Below are 26,213 nucleotides of genomic sequence, written 5' to 3' on the forward strand. Positions count from 1 at the left end.
TGCAAAGAATTACAAAGGGATCTCATACGCCTGGGTGCCTGGACAACAAAATGGCAGATGAAATTCAGTGTTGATAAATGCAAATAAATGCACATTGGAAAACATAATCCTCACAAAAGCTTATGCTCAAATAAATTTGTTAGTCTCTAAGGTGCCACAAGTGCTCCTTTTCATAATCCCAAATATACATACAAAATGATGGGTTCTAAACTAGCTGTTACCACTTAAGAAAGACATCTTGGAGTCATTGTGGATAGTTTCCTGAAGCCATTTGTTTGATGTGCAGCAGTCAAAAAAGCTAACACTGTTAGGAATCATTAGGAAAGGGATAGATAGCAAGACAGAAAATATCAATGCCACAATATCATAACGCCACCCATACCTTAAATACTGCATGCAGTTCTGGTCATCCCATCTCAAAAAAGATATATTAGAATTGGGAAAAGTACAAAGAAGGGCAACAAAAATTATTAGGGGTATGGATCTGCCATCTGAGAAGAGATTCAAAAGACTGGGACTGTTCAGCTTGTAAAAGAGATGACTAAAGGAGGATATGATAGAAGTCTATAAAATCATGAATGGTGTGCAGAAAGTGAATAAGGAAGTGTTATTTACTCCTTCACATAACACAAGAATCAAGGGTCAACACAAGAACCAGGCAACAGGTTTTAAAAAAACATAAAGAAGTACTTCTTCACACACTGCACAGTCAGTGTGTGGAACTTGTTACCAAGGGATGCTGTGAAGGCCAAAAGTACAGCTGGGTTCAAAAAAGAATTAGATAAATTCATGGAGGATAGGTTCATCAATGGTTATTTACCAAGATGTTCAGGAACTCAGCCCCATGCTCTGGGTGTCCCTAAACTTTTAAATGCTAGAAGCTAAGATTGGACAACAGGGGATGGATCACTCAGTCAACTGCTCTGCCTTGTTCACACTCTCTGAAGCATCTGGCACTGGCCACTGTCAGAAGACAGAATACTGAGCTAAAATGGACCATTGGTGTGACCCAGTATGACGATTTTTAAGTACTTATCTCTCATTCACTGTTGAGATATTGGTTCCTGCCTCTGATCAGCCTATGATACCAGCCTCCATACCACACTTGTTAAATTTTCAAACAAGCACCTCTATGCTTTCTCCCATTCTGCTCCTCAGTTGGGGGGGGGGAGCTCCCCATAAACATCCACAAAACTACTGAATTATCTTTTCAAGCCTTCCTTAAACTCCTCTTTTAGGCAATACAACCCCCCCCCCCCATGTACTCACCCGTTTGTTTGCTTTTCTCCATCTATTTCTTGTCTTATACTTAGAGTATAAACTATTTGCAGGTAGGGATCATCTTTTTGTTCTGTGTTTGCACACTGCCTGGCATAATGGAGTCCTAGTTCATGACTAATGATCCTAGGTGATATGATACAAACAAACGAAAACTAATAGTAAGAATTTCTAGATACGAGTTAAATCCTGGTCCCAGTGAAGTCAATTGGAGTTTTGCAATTAACTTCTATGGGGCCAAGGTTTCATCCAAAGATTTTTAATTTTCCTTGATATTTGTGGATCTATTTATGTTCAGAGATCAAATTATTTGCCTTTTTTTCCTCTGAAGTTTTATTTTTAAGCTTCGAAGCCTCTGTACTATTTTTGGAGCAACTGAGATTAATCAAATACCAAAAAACATATATTAAGTTACTCTGTGCAATTTTTGTAAAAAAGGAAATTCTCATTAAATGAAGAAGATGTTAGTCCTGACAAGAATAATTTGGATAATTCTCTGCTATCTGAATATGAGTAACATTTTTGCTTTAAGACCTGTTTGGTGCTAACTTGATTTGAACTTGGAGAGTGGTCAGTTTGGATGAGCTATTGCCAACAGGAGAGTGAGTTTGTGTGTGTGTGTGTGTCCCCGGGAAAAAAAGGGGGGGGTGAGAAAGCCTGGATTTGTGCTGGACATGGCCCACCTTGATTACCATGCACATTGTAGGGAGAGTGGTCACTTTGGATGAGCTATTACCAGCAGGAGAGTGAGTTTGTGTGTGTATGGGGGTGGGAGGGTGAGAAAGCCTGGATTTGTGCTGGACATGGCCCACCTTGATTACCATGCACATTGTAGGGAGAGTGGTCACTTTGGATAAGCTATTACCAGCAGGAGAGTGAGTTTGTGTGTGTATGGGGGTGGGGGGGTGAGAGAACCTGGATTTGTGCAGGAAATGGCCCAACTTGTTTATCATGCACATTGTGTAGAGAGTTGTCACTTTGGATGGGCTATTACCAGCAGGAGAGTGAGTTTGTGTGGGGGGGGGGGTGGAGGGTGAGAAAACCTGGATTTGTGCTGGAAATGGCCCAACTTGATGATCACTTTAGATAAGCTATTACCAGCAGGACAGTGGGGTGGGAGGAGGTATTGTTTCATGTTCTCTGTGTGTATATAAAGTCTGCTGCAGTTTCCACGGTATGCATCCAATGAAGTGAGCTGTAGCTCACGAAAGCTCATGCTCAAATAAATTGGTTAGTCTCTAAGGTGCCACAAGTACTCATTTTCTTTTTGCGAATACAGACTAACACGGCTGTTACTCTGAAACTTGTCTACTGATGAGCTCTTCATTTTATGGATGGGCATTTAGTGTAACACTTTCTTGAACTTTTTTCAGATTAACCGTTTAATGACATTTGGAAAGTGTGTTCACAGTAATCTGAAAGAACAAGTCTACATATAGCATTTATTATAAAACTAGATTCCTGAAAAGCAAAAGAAATAAGATTTAAATCAATATTGTTAGAAGTTCAACACTTAAATGTTTCAATACTGTTAGAAACTGAAAAACAGGCTACTGCCTCAACCAACTACTTTAAAAGAATATTTGTAAAGAACACATCAAAAGAACAAAAAAGAAGTAAATTCAAATATAAGTACTCAATTAAGTGAATGTAGTTCAACCATCTCAATAATAATAAAACAATACTCTTATGGATAAGATACTGCAAAAGTGAAAGTAAACTTTAAAAGAACAAAAACTGAAGTTATTTAAATGACTTCAAACAATTTTGCAACATATTTTTCCATTTTAACACACCATACATTATTTTTTCCTATCAATTTTCAAAACCTAAATGTGCCAAATTTATTCCCAGGTTTATGTTTTATGATGGTGTAAACTCAATGTGAAAAGTCCTCCAGAGGAGGAGGCTGTGGTGGAACAAAGGAACCACAATGAAATCAACAGGAGTTCCACAAACATAGCACTTCCAGGATTTAGCCCTAAACCAGTAATATGCTGCAAGTGTTAACTGTGTAGGATTAATACATTCTACTGTAAAAGATTTTACATGAACAGAAAATTCATAACTGATTGCTCAGGTTTAATTTTAGGCAAAGAGTTTTTCAGCTTCTTTCATTTTTTTTTTCCTGTCCATTTTAGAAACTGCAGTCCATCCAGTCTCTCGCATCTTTCTCATAGCTGTAAGTTTCAGTGCAGCACCAGGAGACTTTATGGTTGACAGAGTTGGTATCTAAGAACAAAAGTAAAACTATCCATTTACTTTTGTAACAAAATCTTTCAAGTATGTAGTTTGATCTGAAGTAAAGTTAAGAAGATACCTTTTTTGGTGTCATAACACATAAGCGAGAAGCTTGAGGACAATTTTTGTACAGCTTTTTAAACATTTCTTCCTCTGAGACTATGCTCTTAAATGAAAAAGAATGTTACATAGTCAAAAGACATCATAAACTATATGTTTTCTATGCTACCATATTTATTAACATTCCATCATGAAAAAAGAATGTTAAAAAATTACTACAGATCCTGAAAGAAAAGGAGTACTTGTGGCACCTTAGAGACTAACCAATTTATTTGAGCATGAGCTTTCGTGAGCTACAGCTCACTTCATCGGATGCAAACCGTGGAAACTGCAGAAGACATTATATACACACAGAGACCATGAAACAATACCTCCTCCCACCCCACTGTCCTGCTGGTAATAGCTTATCTAAAGTGATCATCAAGTTGGGCCATTTCCAGCACAAATCCAGGTTTTCTCACCCTCCGCGCGCCCCCTCCCCCACAAACTCACTCTCCTGCTGGTAATAGCCCATCCAAAGTGACCACTCTCTTCACAATGTGTATGATAATCAAGGTGGGCCATTTCCTGCACAAAATCAGGTTTTCTCACTCCCTCACCCCCCTCCAAAAACCACACACACAAACTCACTCTCCTGCTGGTAATAGCTTATCCAAAGTGACCACTCTCCCTACAATGTGCATGATAATCAAGGTGGGCCATGTCCAGCACAAATCCAGGTTTTCTCACCCCCCCACCCCCATACACACACAAACTCACTCTCCTGCTGGTAATAGCTTATCTAAAGTGATCATCAAGTTGGGCCATTTCCAGCACAAATCCAGGTTTTCTCACCCTCTGCCCACCCCCCCCCCCCCAAACTCACTCTCCTGCTGGTAATAGCCCATCCAAAGTGACCACTCTCTTCACAATGTGTATGATAATCAAGGTGGGCCATTTCCTGCACAAATCCAGGTTCTCTCACCCCCTCACCCCCCTCCAAAAACCACACACACGAACTCACTCTCCTGCTGGTAATAGCTTATCCAAAGTGACCACTCTCCCTACAATGTGCATGATAATCAAGGTGGGCCATTTCCAGCACAAATCCAGGTTTTCTCACCCTCCGCGCGCCCCCTCCCCCACAAACTCACTCTCCTGCTGGTAATAGCCCATCCAAAGTGACCACTCTCTTCACAATGTGTATGATAATCAAGGTGGGCCATTTCCTGCACAAAATCAGGTTTTCTCACTCCCTCACCCCCCTCCAAAAACCACACACACAAACTCACTCTCCTGCTGGTAATAGCTTATCCAAAGTGACCACTCTCCCTACAATGTGCATGATAATCAAGGTGGGCCATGTCCAGCACAAATCCAGGTTTTCTCACCCCCCCACCCCCATACACACACAAACTCACTCTCCTGCTGGTAATAGCTTATCTAAAGTGATCATCAAGTTGGGCCATTTCCAGCACAAATCCAGGTTTTCTCACCCTCTGCCCACCCCCCCCCCCCCAAACTCACTCTCCTGCTGGTAATAGCCCATCCAAAGTGACCACTCTCTTCACAATGTGTATGATAATCAAGGTGGGCCATTTCCTGCACAAATCCAGGTTCTCTCACCCCCTCACCCCCCTCCAAAAACCACACACACGAACTCACTCTCCTGCTGGTAATAGCTTATCCAAAGTGACCACTCTCCCTACAATGTGCATGATAATCAAGGTGGGCCATTTTCAGCACAAATCCAGGTTTTCTCACCCCCCCACCCCCATATACACACAAACTCACTCTCCTGCTGGTAATAACTCATCCAAAGTGACCACTCTCCCTACAATGTGCATGATAATCAAGGTGGGCCATTTCCAGCACAAATCTAGGTTTTCTCACCCCCCCACCCCCATACACACACAAACTCACTCTCCTGCTGGTAACAGCTCATCCAAAGTGACCACTCTCCCTACAATGTGCATGGTAATCAAGATGGGCCATTTCCAGCACAAATCCAGGCTCTCTCACCCCCCTCCCCCCAGAAACACACACACACACAAACTCACTCTCCTGCTGGCAATAGCTCATCCAAACTGACCACTCTCCAAGTTTAAATCCAAGTTTAACCAGAATGTCGGGGAGGGGGGGTAGAAAAAAACAAGGGGAAATAGGCTACCTTGAATAATGACTTAGCCACTCCCTGTCTCTATTTAAGCCTAAATTAATAGTATCCAATTTGCAAATGAATTCCAATTCAGCAGTTTCTCACTGGAGTCTGGATTTGAAGTTTTTTTGTTTTAAGACAGCGACCTTCATGTCTGTGATTGCGTGACCAGAGAGATTGAAGTGTTCTCCGACTGGTTTATGAATGTTATAATTCTTGACATCTGATTTGTGTCCATTTATTCTTTTACGTAGAGATTGTCCAGTTTGACCAATGTACATGACAGAGACATGTTTCATGGTCTGTGTGTGTATATAATGTCTTCTGCAGTTTCCATGGTATGCATCCAATGAAGTGAGCTGTAGCTCACGAAAGCTCATGCTCAAATAAATTGGTTAGTCTCTAAGGTGCCACAAGTACTCCTTTTCTTTTTGCGAATACAGACTAACACGGCTATTACTCTGATACAGATCCTGATGAATTCAACAACATTCAGTCAAATTCCAGAGATATTAGAATTTAGTGCAATTGAAACGATTAACTGAATATATAATAATGTTTCTGTAGACATGCCCTGATCATGTTCTAGAATTATGTACACATAAACGAACAATCTGAGCTACTTCTTAAATATACACATACCCCACATACATATTTTTATTTTGTACAGTATATGATATCTCTGAAAGGTAGACACACATTCTGAGATACGGCAAAGAATGTACACAGAATAAACAGTAATAGGCGCTATTCATTTTGAAATTTTTACCAGGAGGTCATTGTGTTCTGAGCTATCTGAGTGAGTATCCAGCTCTAAAAGTACTTTTCTTTTTTTCTTCATGTCTTCTTCTGAAAGTGGATTCATGCTTTCTCTTTGCAATTTATATTTTGGAGGAGTCTTCACAGTATATGTCTGGGGGGGAAAAAACCCCAAAATATTTAAGATTATGTTGTTACACTAATTTCATAAATAGAGGACCAAATCCAGAGCAGAGTACAGAGTCTGAGTTGTATCGTGATCTGTGGAATTGGAGTCAGAGGGCCCATGTTTTCATGGTCTCTCCTCCATAACAGGTACTCCTGTAAGGACAAAGACATTAGTGAGACAGAGTGGACTCAAGGAGTCGTGAGAGCCACAGTGGCACAAAGTGATCTGAAGAACAAGAGCCATCTATGAACCAGGAGACAACACCCAGAGCGAGCATACAGAAATACACAAATTATCACATAATGACAGAGTACCATCCGGAGGCCACACCAAAAGGGCAGAGACTCGAAAGAGAGAGCGAGTTTGCTAGACTTGATAGCAGGGAGACAGAGACAGGTCACTTCTGGTGTGGTTGCCCCTTGAGGAGGCCAAACTATCTCAAAGACTATGCAACCAGAAGATTCTGTGGTAAAGACAAGACTTCAACTCAACTATGTGCTAGCAACCTCTGGTCCGGGGATACAGGATAGGGGTCTGGGTATCAATTATTTGTTTTTTAATGATTATATTAAAAATTAATCATAATAAATGGAACTGGAGTCAGAGGGCCCATGTTCCCTGCAGGGATTCTTATGGAGGGGATACCAGGAAAACAGGGAATGAGAGGAGTTGGGCTGGAAGCAATGAGGTCACATGGACAAACCAGTGCTTAGGGTTTAATAAAGTTCCACTTGTTCAACTTAACCTGCATCATGGGTGGCAGCTATTGTAGGCCAAGGGAGGCTGAGCCTCCCGAAACAGCCCTGCATGGTGGTCCCACCCATGCTCTGCCCCCAGTCTCCCTCCTGCTGGCACTCTTTCCCCATGGCTGGGCTGGGGTGAAGAGGGGGAGCAGGCTGCGGCCCGGGACTCTGAGGCCGCACTGCCCACCCACCCCCAGCACTCCAGTGCTGGGGGCCACGCTGCCTGCCCACTTGGCACTCTGGGGCTGGGGGCCATGCCACCGGCTGCCCAGCACTCTAGGGCTCAAGGATTTCCCTACAAGCCCCCTAAATTTACCCCCACAGTTACATGCAGTGTTGCCAATTTAGTCATTGGTTGGAAATTTGAATTGAAATTGAAATATATTAATAGATAAAATAATATACAGTATATGAGAAAATACTTGTACCTGAGAAAGCATAATGGGTTTGAAAAGTATGAACAATGTCGGCGCATTTGTTTCGGCTATATTGGCCTACCTAATAATTTCAAATTATGATTTGTAAGCCAGGTCTCAATGAACTCTCCCCTGACAGCTAGTAATGAACCAGGGGTGTGTGGAAAGGCTTCAGGACCAGACTGTATTTACATGAACACACCTATTCTGCCTAAGTATCCAGCAAACAGAGCTGTGCTGCCCAACTGATCAATTTTGGCTGGTGCTGGGTTACAAATCACATTAGTATTGAATGTGGGGGTCATGAAATGTTGTTATCCTTATTGTATGAGTAAAGGGCAGCAGAACTGTACTTAGCCTGCCTGATGAGGGGGTCTCCCTCAGTGCTTACTTTGTGCTACGGCTTGACAGGGCTGAGCCCCAGCACTCTAGGCTTCGCAGTTCATAGCCCTGGGACCTCTGGGCTTGCCACACCACTTATGAAAATAACAAATTGCTTGAGCCCCGGCACCTCTTCCATTACAAATTAAACACTGGTCACCCTCAACTGAACTGCACTCCCTAAGCAGGAGGTTTGGATGTCATATCCTAGTGAAGAGAGAGCATGATGGTGAGGCACAGGTGTTTTGCTTGGTGGTGTGGACTCTGCCTAAGAGCCACTATTTGACCTGCCCCCTCTCCTGTTTAGAGATAGAGCAGATTAGGCTCCTGTGGCATGGTGAACTAGGTCTGGAGGCCCCCTGCTGGAGGCCTTGTGGCCCTGAATCATTCTGCACCAGTATATAGCAGCGAGAAGTCCTCCTGGCAGCCTAAAGTGGCTGCAGAAAAGCAGCCAATCAGAGGCAGCTGGAGCGATCAATAAAGGGCCAGAAGGGCCACATAAAACACAAGTGCAGCAGAGCAGAGCCTCCAGTTGCTGTATGGAGCTTGACTAGGGAGGGCCAGGTGCCTGGCTGGCTAGACAAGCAGCAGGCCGCAGGCAGCTCACTGCAGAGAGCTCACCAGACAGAACTCAGCCCAGCAAAGGCTGCCAAAGACCAGGTGCCTGGCTGGCTAGATAGAGTAGCAGCAGGACCATGAAAAGGCCAGTGCGGGTAGGCTAAGCCCAGGGGGACTGAGCTCAGGACCTGGCCAGACCAGGAGAGAGTACCAGACTGGTTTCAGACTGAGCCCAGGGAGGCCTGTGAAAAGGACACCAGCTGAGGTTACCAATAGGATGGGCCCCAACTGGGTGGATGAAAAAGGGAAGAAGCCTTTGAGCTACGGTCTCATACCAGGGCTGAGAAAGAACTTGGACTGTATACCCCGGAAGGGGGGACAGCGCGTGTGGTTCGGCTGGAGGGCTGAGGTGCCAAAGACCATCTGAGAGAACAAGCGGCCAGGGGGTGCTTGTGAGGGCAGGCACCAGCCTGATGTAAGACCAAAAAAGAAAAGCAGGCTCACACCTAACCAAGAGAAAGAGGGCCATCCAGGAGAGATGGGTGCCCCTTCATGAAAACAACTGTGTTTTCAGGCACTATTGGCCAAAGAAAAGCGGGGTCAACCCTGTTACAGCTCTACAGAGAATCTTTTGGTTTGTTAAGTGACCACTAGAGCTGAAATCACTGATAATCAGGTCTAAGTGCTGAGACCTGCAGTGGGACAGTGTTTCTGTGGAAGAGACGGCCCAGCCTGCATTAGCAGCGAGGTTCCCCCACTGAGAGCTGAAATCACTGAGAGTGGGTGGAACCTCGAAAGTCCGACTCGCAGAGGTCACAGTGGCAGGTGGGCAGCAGAAGGTGATGGCGCAGGGACATTGGGGACGGAGTGGCGGAGTAAACAGTGGCATGACAAACAACAGTGGCCAGAGCATTTGTTTGTTGGACTATGTTTTAGTGACTTCGCTCACGAATGCTAGATTTGTGACTGGGAAACTTATATAAATATAAGTTTCATAGGCCAAGATTTTTAAAACGCATTTTTTACCAAGGTCTTTATCTCATATTATCACTATCTCAAGAGGTCATCATCCTGGGGAGTTTCTGTACTAAACTTTATCATTATAATTAATTTTTATGTAAGAATGGCCATATTGGGTCAGACCAATGGTCCATCTATCCCAGTATGAGGTTACTCAGCTTGTGCAGTAACTGAGGTTCTTCGAGATGGTTGTCCCTGTGGGTGCTCCATTTTAGGTGTTTGTGCACTCCAGCGCTCTGAGTCAGAGATTTGCAGTAGCAGTGCCTGGCTGGCCACTCTGAGCGGCTACCCAGCGCACGCAGCCAACTCCCCCCAGTTCCTTCTCTACACCAGAGGATCAAAGACAAACTCCGAAACAGAGAGGAGGATGGAGGGTAGTGGAGCATCCACAGGGACAGCCATCTCAAAGAACCTCAAGGTGAGTAATCTTCTCTTCTTCTTCTTCTTCGAGGAGTGTCCCTGTGAGTGCTCCACAGGGGTGTAGAGCAGTGCCCCTCTTTGGAGTGGAGGGGCTTCGGAGTTAGTTAAAGCACAGTAGATAGCACCGATCATCCGAAGTGAGCATCAGCAGCTGAATGTTGCTGTAAGGTATAATGTTCGGTAAAGGCATGGACTGATGCCGAGGTAGCTGCTTTACAAATTTCAGAGATAGGTACGTCTTTGAGAAAAGCTATTGATGTGGACATAGCTCTGGTAGAGTGCATGTGAAGTCTGGAAGGAGGTTCCAGATCGTGGTTTTGATAGGATAATCTGATACAGTTAGAGATCCATTTTGAGAGTCGCTGTTTGGAAATGGTTTGGCCTTGGGAACATTCTGTTGTGGATACGAATAATTGGGATGATTTTCTCAATGTCTTTGTTCTTTCTATATAGAACGCAAGTGCTCTACGAACATCCAGCATGTGAAGGGACGCTTCCCTGCTGTCAGCATGCAGCTTAGGGAAGAATACAGGTAAGTAGATGCATTGGTTGAACCGGAAGAAGGCGGCAACCTTGGCTATAAATCTGGGATGTGGATGTAGGATTATCTTGTCCTTGAGGAATATGGTACAAAGTGGGTTTACCATTAGGGCACCCAGCTCTCCCATCCTCCTTGCCAACATGATCACCACTAGGAAGGTGACTTTCATAGATAAGTTTAACAGTGAGCAGGTGGCTCGAAGGGTTTGCCCATGAGAGTATGGGGAACAAGGTTGAGGTCCCACATAGGGGTTGGGTCCCTCAATGTGGGATAAGAATTCTGTATGCCTTTGAGAAAGCGTTTAGTTCGGGGGGAAAGGGGGGGCCAAGACAGTGAGTCTATCTACTTTAGAGTGCTAAGTTGTAATGGCAGATAAGTACACTCTGAGTGAACTAATGGAAAGGCCCAATTTTTTGAGCATCAGCATGTATTTGAGTATTGTGGGTAGTGGTGCCGATTGTGGGGTAACTTGTATGTCTCTGTACACATATGGAAAAGCGTTTCCACTTGTGTGCATATGATTTTTGCTTAGTGAGTCGTCGGCTATTCAGTAAGATATCCTGTACCCTCCCTGGAACAGCATGCCTCTAGGTTCGTCATCCATGGATTAGCCACGCCTTGAGATGGAGAATTGGAATGTTGAGGTGGTGGAAGCGTCCCATGTCAATAGGTGATGCACAATGGGAAGGATCTGTGGTGGTCTTGTGGCCATCCGATTCAGGTATGGGAACCACATTTGTCTGGGCCATGTTGGTGCAATTAGGATTACTCTGGATTTGTCCTTCTTGATCTTAAGAAGTATGGGGCTCAATAGTGGAGTTGGGGGGAAGGCATACTTCAAGAGGGCTTCCCATTTCATGAAGAAGGCATCCCCCAGGGAATTTTGTCCAAGTCCTGCCCAGGAGCAGTATTGTGGGCATTTGATATTGTGGGATGTTGCAAAAAGGTCTATTGAGAGAAAACCCCATTGTTGGAATACAGTTTTCAGGATTCCTGGGTCCAGCTCCCATTCGTGCATTTGCGAGAAGTTTCTGCTTAGGTGGTCTGCTGTGACATTCTGGCTTCTCGGAAAGTAGGCTGCGATGAGATCTATGTTGCTGAAGATGCACCATTCCCAGAGGTGAACTGCTTCTGCACAGAGCAGGTAAGATCAGGCCCCTCCCTTGGTGATTTATGTAAAATTAGTGGCCAAGTTGTCCGTGAGGATCTGGACAGTCTTGTTGCACACCAGGGGCAGAAAGTGGTGGCATGCATTTCGAACCACCCTGAGTTCTAATAGATTTATGAGGAGGGTGGATTCTGCAAGGGATTACCAGCCCTGGATGGTATTCCTGGACAAGTGTGCTCCCCATCCCACAAGGGTCCGTGGTGATTGTTACCAATGGGGTGTGTCATTGAAATGGAACACCTGTGCAAACATTCGTTTGTTTTGTCCACCAGGTGAGTGAGTCTTTTACCATGCTGGGCATTGTCAGTCATCTGTGGATGGAGTACATCTTGTAGGTCGAGGACCGAGAGCCAACCTCCTTTCTCCAATGCCGGAATTATGGTTGCTAGAGTTATCATCTTGAAGCTCTGTGTTCCGACAAACTTGTTTAGCTTGTACAAGTCCAAGATGGGCCTCTATCTGCCTGTTTTCTTCTGGGTGAGAAAGTAGTGCGAATAAAATCTGCTCCCCCTGTGCTTGGCAGATACAGGTTCTACAGCACCTAGTTGCAGGAGGTGGTTTACTTCCTGCTGTAACAGGTCCTCATGAGATGGGTCCCTGAAGAGGGATGGGAAAGGGGGGTGGGTAGGCAGGATAGAGGCAAAAGGGATATAATAGCCCTTGTGTATAATTTCCAGAATGCACTTGTCTGATGTAATGGCTGACTAGACCAGGTAGAAAAGTGTTAGGTGGTCCCCAAATGGGCTGGAGGTTATGAGTAACTTCAGCAGTGGAGTATGTGGGGCTCTTGTGTCCTCGACTAACACTTCTAAATGCTTGTCTGGAAGTGGATGGTTGAGACATCGATGATTGCTCTGGGGCTTGTCAGTGTCTCATCTGATATTGTTTGCGAGGTGCTGGTCATAATCTCTGTGAGGTTGGGCATATGGGACAGTGTGGAAGCGTTGGGTATAAAATCTGCCCTGTTTCTTTTTGTTCCCAGGGGCATATATTCCTAGGGTTTCTTTATGTAGCACGGGAATCCTTGAGAGTTTGTAAGGTTGCATCTGTGCCTTCCACGAATAGTTTTTGACCTTCAAAAGATAAGTCCTCTACTGTTGTCTGAACTTCCTTGGGGAAGCCTGAAAGGTGGAGCCAGGACATCCTCCACATGACTATGGACGATGGAGTGGGCCGTTATGTCAGTGGAGTCCAAGGAAGCTTGTAAGGCTGTTCTGGCAATGAGGGAGCCTTCTGTTATGTTAGCTTTATATTGTTATTTTTTAATCTGTTGGAAGATGTTCAATAAAAAAGTTGTCATTTGTGCAAAAATGTTGCATGTGTACTTGGCTAGTAAGGCAGAATAGCTTGCTATGCGAAACTGAAGGGTCGCTGAGGAACAGGCCTTCCTGCCAAAGAGGGCTAGGCATTTCCAAGCTTTATCATAAGGGGTGGTCCTAGCCAGATGTTGCTTTCCGCTTTGAATAACTGCCTCCACTACCGATGAATTAGGGTTCGGGTGGGTGAACAACATCTAGGCTGGGACGTAGTACTTCTTGTCTGATTTTTTACAAGAAGGTGGAGCTGTAGCTGATGTCTGCCAGACAGTTTTTGCTGGATCCATGATGGCAGCATTGATGAGTAGTACAATCTTGGCAGTAGGAGATGTATGGAGAATATCTGTCAGCTTATGCTGTATCTCCAGCAGCTCTGCCAAAGAAATGTCGAGGGAGTCAGCCACTTATTTAAATAATTCCTGGAAGGATTTAAAGTCATCGCCTGATGTGGGAGAAGGCGGCATTACTGTTTCGTCAGGAGACGAAGAGGAGATGTGGGTGGGTGGGATGGTGTCACCATCTGGTGGCTCTTTAATTGCTTCTGCTTCCTCCTCGAGAGCTTCTGGGGAAGCTGGGGCAGAAGGTGAAGGTGATCTCTGTGATCCTGGTGTTCTGGACCTGGATGGGTTGTAGGGCTGTATGTTCTGGGTTGTGTATAAGGCCCAGGGGTCCCAATATGGCCAGTTTGGTAGGAGGACCATGAGGGGTGCACCCATTGCGGAGGTTGCCATGCTATGGACTGCTGTCGTGAGGTTCCAGGTTCGGCTGAGGAATGGTGAGGGGTGTACATTCCTGTCCCCACTTCCTCCTCCTCATCACTGGAGGGAGGAGGGGCTGAGCCAGCAGGGGTATTAGTCAGGCTTGGCCCTGGTCTGGCTGGGGTACCATCAGTATCGAAGAGAGGCATTCCCGGAGTAGACATGATGAAGAGGTCTGCCTGGCTAACTAACTGCTGTGGCACGGGTAGGCTCTGTGCCGACAAAGGAGGCGTGCTTTCGTTCAAAATCACTGTGATTGCTGCTGGTGCTGTAGACTTGCTGCAATCTATTAGTGCAGCAGGTGGTGCTATTGCGCTGCTTGGTGCTGAGGTAGCAGGCTTAGCTTTGTTAAATGTGCCTGCCTTAGAGCTAGACTGTGTAGGATCTTGTGCTCCTTGGGCCGTCCCAGTGCCTCTCGGTCCAGAGCTCTGAGTGCTGACAGTACCGGAGCAGATTTGGCGGTCGGAGATCGCCTTTACTGAGGTGATTCTCGCTGAGATGAGGAGTGGGACCTCTGGGACTGGGTCCTTTGCAGCTGTTTTTTGAAGAGGATCCCATGTCTGATGCCACCGCGAGAGAGTGCTGGCAGGGAGGGGTCCTGTGCTCAGGATCAGAAGCAGGTCGAAGGGATTTCTCCATCATCCTAAGTTTTAACTTGAGATCCCTAGCTTTTCTAGTCTTCACTGTCAGCTTTTTGCAGTGGTGGCACTTCTGTGCGACATGTCTCTCTCCCAGACAACAGACACACTGCAAGTGACCATCTGAGACTGGTATTGACAGACTACAGGTCAAACAGCGTTTAAAGCCTGGAGAACCAGGCATGTCAAAGAGGCTGTTCACAAAGAAGGAATGGGAATAGTCCCTTCCAAGTGCCTCTGGGCTGTGAGGCGGATTTCCGCCAGAGGAGGGGGGGAAGGAAAAGTGAGGGGGTTCAATAGAGAAAAAATGAAGTAATAAATAAATAAAGGATAAAACTACAAGGGTTGAAGTAAAGGAATAGCAAGGTTTTTGAAGGTGCTTTTGTTGTTCCGAGCGAAGCCAACGGCAGTAGAGAAGGAACTGGGCGGTGGTTAGCTGCACACGATGGGTAGCTGCTCGGAGCGGTGAGAGACGGCTGCTGCGCGTGCATGGCCAACTGGGGCACTGCTACTGCAAATCTCCAACTAGAAGCGCAGCGGTGCACAAACACCTAAAATGGAGCACCCATAGGGACACTCCTCAAAGAAGAACCTGTCTTCTGACAGTGTCCAATGCCAGGTGCTTCAGATGGAAAGAACAGAACAGGGAATCATCGAGTGATCCGTCCCCTGTAATCCACTCCCACCTTCTGGCAACCAGAGGGTAGGGACACTCAGAGCACGGTGTTGCATCCCTGCCCATCCTGGCTAATAGTTATTGATGGACCTAACCTCCATGAACTTATCTAGTTCTTTTTTTAATCCTGTTATCATTTTGGCCTTCACAACATCCTTGGCAAAAAGTTCCACAGGTGACTGTGCATCATGTGAAGAAGTACTTCCTTTTGTTTATTTTAAACTTGCTGCCTATTAATTTAATTGGGTGACCCCTGGTTTTTGTGTTAAGTGAAGGGATAAATAACACTTCCCTATTCTTTTTCTCCACACCAGTCAAGATTTTATAGACCTCTATCATATCCTCTCTTAGTCATCCCTTTTCCAAGCTGAAAAATCCCAGTCTTTTTAATCTCTCCTCATATGGAATCTTTTCCATACCCCTAATCATTTTTGTTGCCCTTCTCTGTACCTTTTCCAATTCCAATACATCTTTTTTGAAATGGGGTGACCAGAACTGCACACGGTATTCAAGATGTGGGCATATCATGGATTTATACAGTAAAAGTGGAGGAGCTTGGTTTGCCAAACTGATCAGCAGAGCCAATACTGACAACCTACATGAAAAGGCTGCAAAACAGCATGCCTCTGGACTGCATCAACATGCAGAAAGCCTTATAAGCCGGTCACTGTCAAAGCCAATTTTAGAAGTACTTAATAAGGCTCTTAAGAATGTTGGAGATACAACTCCGTTTATGTGAACTATCACGGCTGTTGCATCATACTTTCTATTTAAGCAAGAGATACCACACACTGCAAAGTGGAGGTCAATGTTAAGTGCATTGTCACTTGTTAATCCTGAAATTGGACACTGGTTCTGAACAAGACTGGCAAATGCTCACTATCTTTCTGTAAAAAAACTCAGCTGACTGTCTAGAAACATGGGTTGCAACAGTGAAAGACTCGGCAATTGAACAAGTGAAGAACTCTCTCACCATATTCAATAAATGTGCATACGTGGCTGATAATGCACCAGTGCAAATAGGCATTAAGTATTAAATTATTGCGTATGTTATCTTGATGTCCGTGGTAGGCCAGTAGATGCATTCTAGATGTTCAAGTTATAGAATATACACCAGCTGCATCTGTGACATCTTAGAAAAGTTAAACGCTTGTAAACTGAACCCCAAACAGATGGCTGCTTGTGCATTTGATGGCGCTACAAACTTCTCTGCAAGACACAGTGGAGTACAAGAGAAAAGTGTAACCCTAATCTCTCCTATACACATTGAAGAGGCCATCTCGTCCAGCTAGTGCTAGTACAAGCTGCAGAATCTTCAAAAGACATTAAAAAGCCATACATTTAATGGCTTTGTTATACTCTTTTTTCAGCAAGAGTCCAAAAGGACTGAACATCTTGGAAACAAACAGAAGATACACTGGGACTGAAGTTCAAATTATTCCAACCTGGGAAAACCTGCTAGCTTTCTCATGAGCGATCTTTGGCTGTTGTCTTAAAAATGACTGAAACCGTTATTACTGGCTTTGGAAAATATCTACCCAGATAGGACAGATCTAAGTAGTGAGACTGGTGGACTACTTTTGTTACTAAGTTCAGAGAAGACTATCACCATTCTCTTTCTTGTAAGTCTACTGTTAAAACCACTTGGGTCATTAAACAATGCCATCCAGGCATCTGCTACAACAGCAGTAGATCTCTGTCCAGCAATAGAAGCTAACCTTGGATCAACCAGGGAGATATCCATTGAAAACGTACTGGAAGAAGCAAAGACTTTAGTCCAGAAGTTGACTAATGAAGGCACTTATATTTACTCCTTAAGTGAAGAGGACAAGAAGTGTTTATTAAGACAGCTGAAAAAGTACACAGACTTGATTCTTACAAATCTACAATAGTGATTTCTGGATTCTACTAACTTCTACATAGCTATTACAGATGCTTGTCTTATAAAACACCTACAGTTGCGTAGAGTGAGGCGCTATGAGCAATGGGGCTGCTACGTGATCAAGACAGAATAGAGAATTTTGAACAAAGAGTGGAATATCATACGACGAACGAAGGAAGATTTAACTTCAGCTTCTTCTTCTTTATCATCACTAGTGGTTCGACCCAATCTTTGTGCTTTGTTTCCTGGGTTGAAAGAAGTAGGAATTCATCTCTTGCTACTCCCAGTCACAACAGCTACAGTTGAGAGTTCTTTTTCCTCGTTGAATAGAATTTTGTATTCTGAAAGAAGTCGCCTTCTGCCTGATCATGAGCATATCATGGAAGTAATGGACACACAAGACGACACCAAAGAGTTGTGCAAAATTACAACAAGAAACCAAGAAGGATGTAGATGTAGTGCTTCATAGTAGGCTTGAGTAGCCAACTTTAATTTCTGTGGTGATTTTAAAACATGAGTTAAATCAAATAAAATGGTCGTGAAACATTTTTCAGTTTTTACTATGGTGCCATACAACCCACCTTCGCCCTCACAGTCCTACCCTTGTCAGCCCTCACCCACCCGTATATTCCAGGGCTGCGGGCTGCGCGACCGGCTGCCTGGCATTCCGGGGCTGGGGGCCGCGCTGCCTGCCTGCTCGACTGGTGCTCTGGGGCTGGGGGCTGTGCCGCCCACTTGCCCCCAGCAGTCTGGGGGTGGGAGAGCTGGGAGCCGTGCCACCTGCCCGGTGCTCCGGGTTGTGCCACCAGCCATCTGGCACTGGAGATGCCACAGTTCCCACCTGCCTGATGCTCCTGGGTTGGGGGTGCTCAGGCGACCTGGGGCTGAGATGGGGAGACCACGGGTGGGCAGGAGAGGGGCTCTGGGCTCCGGGCTCCCCACTTTGTACTGCAGAACTATACCATGACCACAGAAGAAGGGTCTGGATTTACCTCAGAGTATACAATATGAATACATAGTTAACATTTAAATAATTATTCAGAAGACAGTACGCTAACACTTAACCACTTTGTTCTCCTTCATGTTTATTATTTATTAATTATTATTATGGTAAAATTAAATATATTCTAAGAAGAGGAGAAAAGGGTTTTAGATTTCTTTTCTAAATAGTAGATTTTACTGTTGATTTTAAATTCTTATAGATGTATTCAGCATAAAAAGTTGACCTTAGTTATTTACATATTTGAATTCTATTAGTTCAAATGCTGTAAAAAATGCATGTGGGTTTCTCACATTTTAAAAAGAGCCTATTTTATGGCTATGATATAACAGCCATGAACACTGCATGGCTATAATAGCATTACAATCTAACTTTATTTTTATTTTTTTGGCGCTGCTTACTAGAAACATTTCTGCTGTGCAGGACACACAGCACTTTTCCACCAAGATTGTCAAAAAAACTCTTGTGACAATAATTAAATAAAGCCTCACAACAGCCCTGTAAAATGGGTTTTGCTAGCCCCATTTTACGGATGGGTAGACTGAGGCAGAGATGAGTGAACTGACCTGTCCACGATCACACAACTAGCAAGAGTCAGGAATAGAATCTTGGAGCCCTGTTCCTTTTTCAAAAACTTATTTTCCCTAAATATCCCCCAATATATGCACATGAAAAATACTCTAAATTTTTTTAACCTATGCTTTCTTTAATCAAAAGTGAAAAAGTGTCTCTGGAGACAATTAGATCAGCATGGGCCCTTAAAACAAAGTGAAAGGTGTATTTTCAAAAATAAAAAAAAATAAAAACATGGAAATAATATACTACCCCATAAGCAACAGACCTTTAATGATGGAGTGACCAAGACACTTTTAGTAGGTGTCCAAGAAGACATTTCTTTGTTTTCCAACTTGTTCTCTCTAAAAGATGTGAAATTCTGGGATAATTTTTTTTTTAATTAACTGATGCAGAGGCAAGCATCAGGTTTTAGGAGTCTCCATAAAGGATGTTTGTATTGTCTAAAAATAACAGTAATAAATTAAAATATATTAAAAATCAACATCATATTAATAAATGCCAACTCGCCAACATTTTCAGTTAGTATGAAACCTTAGTTTCATTATACGTGCCTGCTAACACAAATCATAACATTTTATAAAAATCAAAGTAAAAAGCCACCTTATGCTTTTTTTCTTTTTCAGAAACTGCATTTTCTTTTGCTTCTCTTGTAAGCTTTTCCTGTTTAAAAAAAAAGAGGAGTGTAATATGTAGTAAATGCTCTATTTGCAAATATATTTTAGCTGAATATATCTTCTGTACAATAATGCAGTAGTACACATGTTCAGCATTCAGTTATAAACACACACAACAATATACGAGCAGCATTTAATTAAATTTCAGACTTCAGTAGATATTAAACAAGTGGAAACAAGAATTAACACACTTATCTTAATTATATATGGGAAAGGATACATCTCTTACTGTCCCTACATACCCAGTTTTCATTAGTGTTTGTTTTTTATTTATGCAGTAAGACTTTTTTTATTTCAGACTATCTTTCATTCATTTACTTTTATGGAGTTCTGCCACATACAGAGTTTTGTCCTCTACAGAGTCAGGTACATATTCTGTCAAATATTTGTGATCCCTTTTATTCACTAAGGGCTTGAATCTGCAAGCACTTAGGCTCATGAACAGACCCATTAAACAATCCATTCACAATTACACAACATGAATACAGAATTTATTTGCACAAGTAATCTACTGAACTGCAAATAAATAAAAATCGCAATCTGTTTGTAGATAATTCATGAACTAAAAAAAGAGGCTAAATTCAGGAGATTATTTGTTGCATATTGTTTGGCCAGTTCTGGTCTTGTGCTAGTATGAGTCATTTAGCAACAAATTCCATGAGAGTGTTTGAGGTTGTAATAAAAGGTAGTGTACAAGCTCAGCAATCTGTATGCTAAGATTCAGACCATCAAACATTCCTCCGACAGTTTGTATCTGGATAAGGAAAGGCTAAAATGTCTGTGTCCAAAACATAATTTCATTTTTTATATGCCTGTACGCTTGTGTAGAAAACTTCTGTAGAGTTGCAACTGGATTACTTCAGAGGCCAAAGGTGAAATCCTGGACCCATATAGGTCAATGGGAATTTGACTTAAATTCAGCGAGGCATGCTGACTTCAGAGCACATCAAGCTCTTGAGAGCAGAGTGAGGCTCACTACAAAGTTTTGCCAGCATTGCTATGTGGGCTAGAAGTGTGAAAAAGTGAACCCCTCTACCTGACATATGCTGGCAAAACCCCCAGTGTAGACACAACTATACTAACAGAAGAGTGCTTTGTCAGCATAGTATCAGAAGGGTAGCCATGTTAGTCTGTATCCACAAAACCAATGAGGAGTCTGGTGGCATCTTAGAGACTAACACATTTATTTGGGAATAAGCTTTTGTGAGTAAAAGAAGAACTGAAGAAGTGATTTTTTACCCACGAAAGCTTATGTCCAAATAAATTTGTTAGTCGTTAAGGTGCCACTGGACGCCTCGTTGGTTTTGTCAGCATAGTTAATGCTATTTGGGGGAGGTGGTGTCGCTATGCCAGCAGGACTCCTTTTGCCAGCATATCCTGCCTCCAACAGGGGGCTTTGCTGGCATACCTCTGCCAGAATATCTATACCCCCAAGGCCTCTTAAATGTACACAAGTCCTGAGAGAGAAGAATCAACCCAAATTTCCTTCATAGCACTAAACGATATAGCCACAGGGCTAAGCCAAAAAATGTTAAATGTAATGCCACAAGACATACCTTCTCTTTAATCTCTATTTTAACCTGCTCCTTAAGGGATAACAGTTCACTTTTTACATGAGATAGCTCAGTTTCCTAAAAATTACAATCAGATAAGAGTTAATAATTTTCTGTTACATTGAAAAAGAAAATAGTTTTTAAAAACTCACATAAATGTATCTGTCATATACTACTATACTGTTCAACTTTACATTATTTTAATGACAGAAATAATTCTAAAAGTTAACTGTGGGTACCTTCAAACACTTAGCCATTTTCAGGCCTATGGTTAAGTTGGATGTTTTGAAATAATGGAGTTTCCTATCTGAGCAACAGGTATGTTCAGCATGAATGAGTTAATTTGTAGACTTGGATCAACCCCTTCCCATGGAAATACATGTGAAAAAGTCCTGTAAGAAGGAAATCATAGAGTATCAGGGTTGGAAGGGACCTCAGGAGGTCATCTAGTCCAACCCCCTGCTCAAAGCAGGACCAATCCCCAATAAATCTCCATGAGAAACCCCTCACTGGGTTTGAGGGGGATGAGGATCTGAGGCTACACTGTCAGAGACTACTCAATGACTTGGTGACTACTCTCAGGACCTTTCCCAAAATGAGGTTTTGCCAGGTAAAGGAGGGGCACAGAAAAGTTAATGCAGTCATAGGCTAGGAGGTTATTATTTTTTTCAACAGATCAAGTACTATTGAGAAATGTTATCTATTAATATTTGGACAGGACTATTCAAGTCAAGCAGTTTTTCTCTCGTTATTTGTGGCATATTATTACCAGGAAAAAAATGGCACACTGTTTGATACAAAAGTTCCTTAATCAGATAGAGTGGTGAAAACATTCAGAGGCCATCAGGAGGAAAGTTGACAGGGAAGTACACTTGCTTACATTTCATTTAAAACACTTTATACTGTAACACATACAAAAATAATAATAATTAAGTATGGCGCACAGAAATTGAGGGGGCTAGCCTTCATTGTACAGTTCCAGAATATAAACTACACATCTAAAATAGAGAAAAAACAAACAGTAAAAAAGGAAAAATTGTTATCTAGTTATGTCACTCATCTGCAGCTGTTTCTTTTAATTTTCTTGTACTTATTCACTATTAAGGTTTAGCTCTTACCAAGGATTGCTTTACTGACATTTGTTCTTGTTCTTTCGTCTTACAGAGTTCTAATTCTGTATCTTTTTCTTCAGCCATTTTATCATATTGATGCTGCATAAAAAGAGTCATGTGGATAAGTGTGATAAATAAACATCACTTAAAAACAGCTAGTATTCATTCTTTATTCAGAAGTTACAAAAGATTACTAACTTTGTTGGACACAAAACTAGTTTGAAGTTTCAATGATACATATCTTAACTCTTTCTACAGATGCTACTCACACTTTCTCTCTATACAATAATACTCTGTGGGGCCATTTAAAAGCATTTTATGTCCTCAGTGGGGAATCAAATGTACCTGTGTGGAAAGGCTGGTTATACTGAAGCAAGTAACATTTATGAACATATCCACTTAAAAAAGAGTGGTACAGAGTGCTTCACTAAAGTATGTTAAACTGAACTACGCAAGACCACTGAAAGGTTAGAGGCCTTACAAGAATGGGTCCGAAAATTAACACCAAAAGAAAACCTGGGGTGGGAGAATGGGACCACAAGGAATCTGAAATGCCAGAAAATCCTTCCCACAGAACAGGCATGGGAAGATTCAGAATTCTAAATGATCATTAACGTCCGTATTTCCCTTCTTCCATAAAAATCTATGCAAATGTAATACCTCAGTATTTGCAATCCCCAAAGCAGCTCTAGGAGAGCTGCATCTCTGCCACAACTAGTATTACAGTATTAGGGATGGCCAAATGCTTCAGTTACAAGTAGTATTATCATTTCTGCTTATCTACATATTTAGGAGTTAAGATAGTGAAGAAATGCTTCCTGTCATTGATGTATTTCTTGTTAGATGTGAAGAAACTGAGCATATCTCCAGCTTAATTTTCCTAGATCAGTGTCCTTATAATAAAGCTCCATTTCCTAGTTCCTAATACTTGTGGTTTGTGCAATTTTACTGATTCCAGACATAATGTCATGTATTGTACATATAAAACTAGCAAAATCATTGTACCTTGTGTTTTTCCATAAGTGCTACCATTTCAGCTATCTTGTGCTGACATCGAATATCAATTTCTTTCTGCAGTATTACTGCTTCATCAGCTATTAACCTCATGTTTTCTACCTGTTAACAACACAGTATTTTCTTCTAATTTGTGAGCAACATTGAATACAATATTTTCACGAAACCCCCAAAACTACATATAGTTTAGTTTTTGTTATGACAGTCCCTGGTCTACACTAGGACTTTAGGTCGAATTTAGCAGCGTTAAATTGATGTAAACCTGCACCCGTCCACACGATGAAGCCCTTTATTTCAACTTAAAGGGCTCTTAAAATCGATTTCCGTACTCCACCCCTGACAAGTGGATTAGCGCTTAAATCGACCTTGCCGGCTCGAATTTGGGGTACTGTGGACACCATTTGACAGTATTGGCCTCCGGGAGCTATCCCAGAGTGCTCCATTGTGACCGCTCTGGACAGCATTCTCAACTCAGATGCACTGGCCAGGTAGACAGGAAAAGAACTGCGAACTTTTGAATCTCATTTCCTGTTTGGCCAGCGTGGCAAGCTGCAGGTGACCATGCAGAGCTCATCAGCAGAGGAGACCATGATGGAGTCCCAGAATCGCAAAAGAGCTTCAGCATGGACTGAACGGGAGGTACGGGATCTGATCACTGTATGGGGAGAGGAATCCGTGCTATCAGAACTCCGTTCCAGCTTTCGAAATGCCAAAACCTTTGTCAAAATCTCCCAGAGCATGAAGGTCAGACGCCATAACAGGGACCCAAAGCAGAGCCGCGTGAAATTTAAGGAGCTGAGGCAAGCCTACCAGAAAACCAGAGGGGCGAACGGACGCTCCGGCTCAGAGCCCCAAACATGCTGCTTCTGTGATGAGCTGCATGCCATTTTAGGGGGTTCAGCCACCACTACCCCAGCCATGTTATTTGACTCCTTCAATGGAGATGGAGGCAACAGGGAAGCAGGTTTTAGGGATGAAGCAGAAGAAGAAGATGATGAAGTTGTAGATAGCTCACAGCAAGCAAGCGGAGAAACCGGTTTTCCCGACAGCCAGGAACTGTTTTTCACCCTGGACCTGGAGCCAGTACCCCCCCGAACCCACCCAAGGCTGCCTCCTGGACCCGGCAGGCGGAGAAGGGACCTCTGGTGAGTGTACCTTTTAAAATACTATAAATGGTTTAAAAGCAAGCATGTGAAAGGATTACTTTGCCCTGGCATTCGCGGCTCTCCTGGATGTACTCCCAAAGCCTTTGCAAAAGGTTTCTGGGGAGGGCAGCCTTATTGCGTCCTTCATGGTAGGACACTTTACCACTCCAGGCCAGTAACACGTACTCGGGAATCATTGTACAACAAAGCATTGCAGTGTACGTTTGCTGGCGTTCAAACAACATCCGTTCTTTATCTTTCTGTGTTATCCTCAGGAGAGTGAGATATCATTCATGGTCACCTGGTTGAAATAGGGTGCTTTTCTTCAGGGGACACTCAGAGGAGCCCCTGGGCTGTTTGCCTGCGGCTGAACAGAAATGTTCCCCCTCTGTTAGCCATGGGGAGGGGGGAGAGTTGCGGGGGTAGCCACGCGGTGAGGGGAGGCAAAATGCGACCTTGGAACGAAAGCACATGTGCTATGTATGTAATGTTAACAGCAAGGTTTACCCTGAAAGACTGTAGCCACTGTTTTATAAAATGTGTCTTTTTAAATACCGCTGTCCCTTTTTTTTTCCTCTACCAGCTGCATGTGTTTCAATGATCACAGGATCTTCTCCTTCCCAGAGGCTAGTGAAGATTAGAAAGAAAAAAAAATGCACTCGTGATGAAATGTTCTCTGAGCTCATGCTGTCCTCCCACACTGACAGAGCACAGATGAATGCGTGGAGGCAAATAATGTCAGAGTGCAGGAAAGCACAAAATGACCGGGAGGAGAGGTGGCGGGCTGAAGAGAGTAAGTGGTGGGCTGAAGCCAGGTCTGAAGCTCAAATGTGGCGGCAGTGTGATGAGAAGAGGCAGGATTCAGTGCTGAGGCTGCTGGAGGATCAAACCAGTATGCTCCAGTGTATGGCTGAGCTGCAGCAAAGGCAGCTGGAGCACAGACTGCCACTACAGCCCCTGTATAACCAACTGCCCTCCTCCCCAAGTTCCATAGCCTCCACACCCAGACGCCCAAGAACGCGGTGGAGGGGCCACCAGCCAACCAGCCACTCCACCACAGAGGATTGCCCCCAAAAAAGAAGGCTGTCATTCAATAAATTTTCAAGTTGTAAACTTTTAAAGTGCTGTGCTTAAAGTGCTGTGTGGCATTTTCCTTCCCTCCTCCACCACCCCTCCTGGGCTACCTTGGTAGTCATCTCCCTATTTGTGTGATGAATGAATAAAGAATGCATGAATGTGAAGCAACAATGACTTTATTGCCTCTGCAAGCGGTGATCGAAGGGAGGAGGGGAGGGTGGTTAGCTTACAGGGAAGTAGAGTGAACCAAGGGGCGGGGGGTTTCATCAAGGAGATACAAAGAGAACTTTCACACCGTAGCCTGGCCAATCATGAAACTGGTTTTCAAAGCTTCTCTGATGCGTACCGCGCCCTCCTGTGCTCTTCTAACCGCCCTGGTGTCTGGCTGCGCGTAACCAGCAGCCAGGCGATTTGCCTCAACCCCCCACCCCGCCATAAACGTCTCCCGCTTACTCTCACAGATATTGTGGAGCACACAGCAAGCAGTAATAACAGTGGGAATATTGGTTTCGCTGAGGTCTAACCGAGTCAGTAAACTGCGCCAGCGCGCCTTTAAACGTCCAAATGCACATTCTACCACCATTCTGCACTTGCTCAGCCTGTAGTTGAACAGCTCCTGACTAGTGTCCAGGCTGCCTGTGTACGGCTTCATGAGCCATGGCATTAAGGGGTAGGCTAGATACATATAGGCATTTCAACATCCCCAACGGTTATTTTCTGGTCTGGGAATAAAGTCCCTTCCTGCAGCTTTTGAAACAGACCAGAGTTCCTGAAGATGCAAGCGTCATGTACCTTTCCCGGCCATCCCATGCTGACGTTGGTGAAACGTCCCTTGTGATCCAGCAGAGCTTGCAGCACTATTGAAAAGTACCCCTTGCAGTTTATGTACTCGCCGGCTTGG

At 43.7% G+C, this 26,213-nt stretch overlaps 1 protein-coding gene and 1 long non-coding RNA gene across 2 annotated transcripts in view; one reads left to right on the forward strand and one right to left on the reverse strand.

The window, feature by feature from the left end:
• Positions 1-3,039: 3,039 nt before the first annotated feature.
• The window catches only part of SYCP1 (synaptonemal complex protein 1), a gene marked incomplete at its 5' end in the record, with an annotated part of 74,375 nt that continues 51,201 nt past the window's right edge, over positions 3,040-26,213 (reverse strand). Inside the window, 7 exons of the mRNA XM_084611183.1 lie at positions 3,040-3,510; positions 3,599-3,685; positions 6,486-6,629; positions 19,338-19,397; positions 20,968-21,042; positions 22,083-22,175; positions 23,082-23,192. Of these exons, the coding sequence (XP_084467309.1) occupies positions 3,367-3,510; positions 3,599-3,685; positions 6,486-6,629; positions 19,338-19,397; positions 20,968-21,042; positions 22,083-22,175; positions 23,082-23,192 (714 nt within the window). The 3' untranslated portion in view covers positions 3,040-3,366. The remainder of the gene's footprint in view (positions 3,511-3,598; positions 3,686-6,485; positions 6,630-19,337; positions 19,398-20,967; positions 21,043-22,082; positions 22,176-23,081; positions 23,193-26,213) is intronic.
• Positions 10,635-11,873, forward strand: LOC311510995. Its single transcript, XR_014709176.1, has 3 exons — positions 10,635-10,714; positions 11,304-11,444; positions 11,705-11,873. It is a non-coding gene; the product is annotated as an uncharacterized lncRNA (long non-coding RNA).

The sequence above is a fragment of the Lepidochelys olivacea genome (genome assembly GCF_965140295.1).
Source record: "Lepidochelys olivacea isolate rLepOli2 genome assembly, chromosome: 21".
Classification (NCBI taxonomy): domain Eukaryota; kingdom Metazoa; phylum Chordata; order Testudines; family Cheloniidae; genus Lepidochelys; species Lepidochelys olivacea.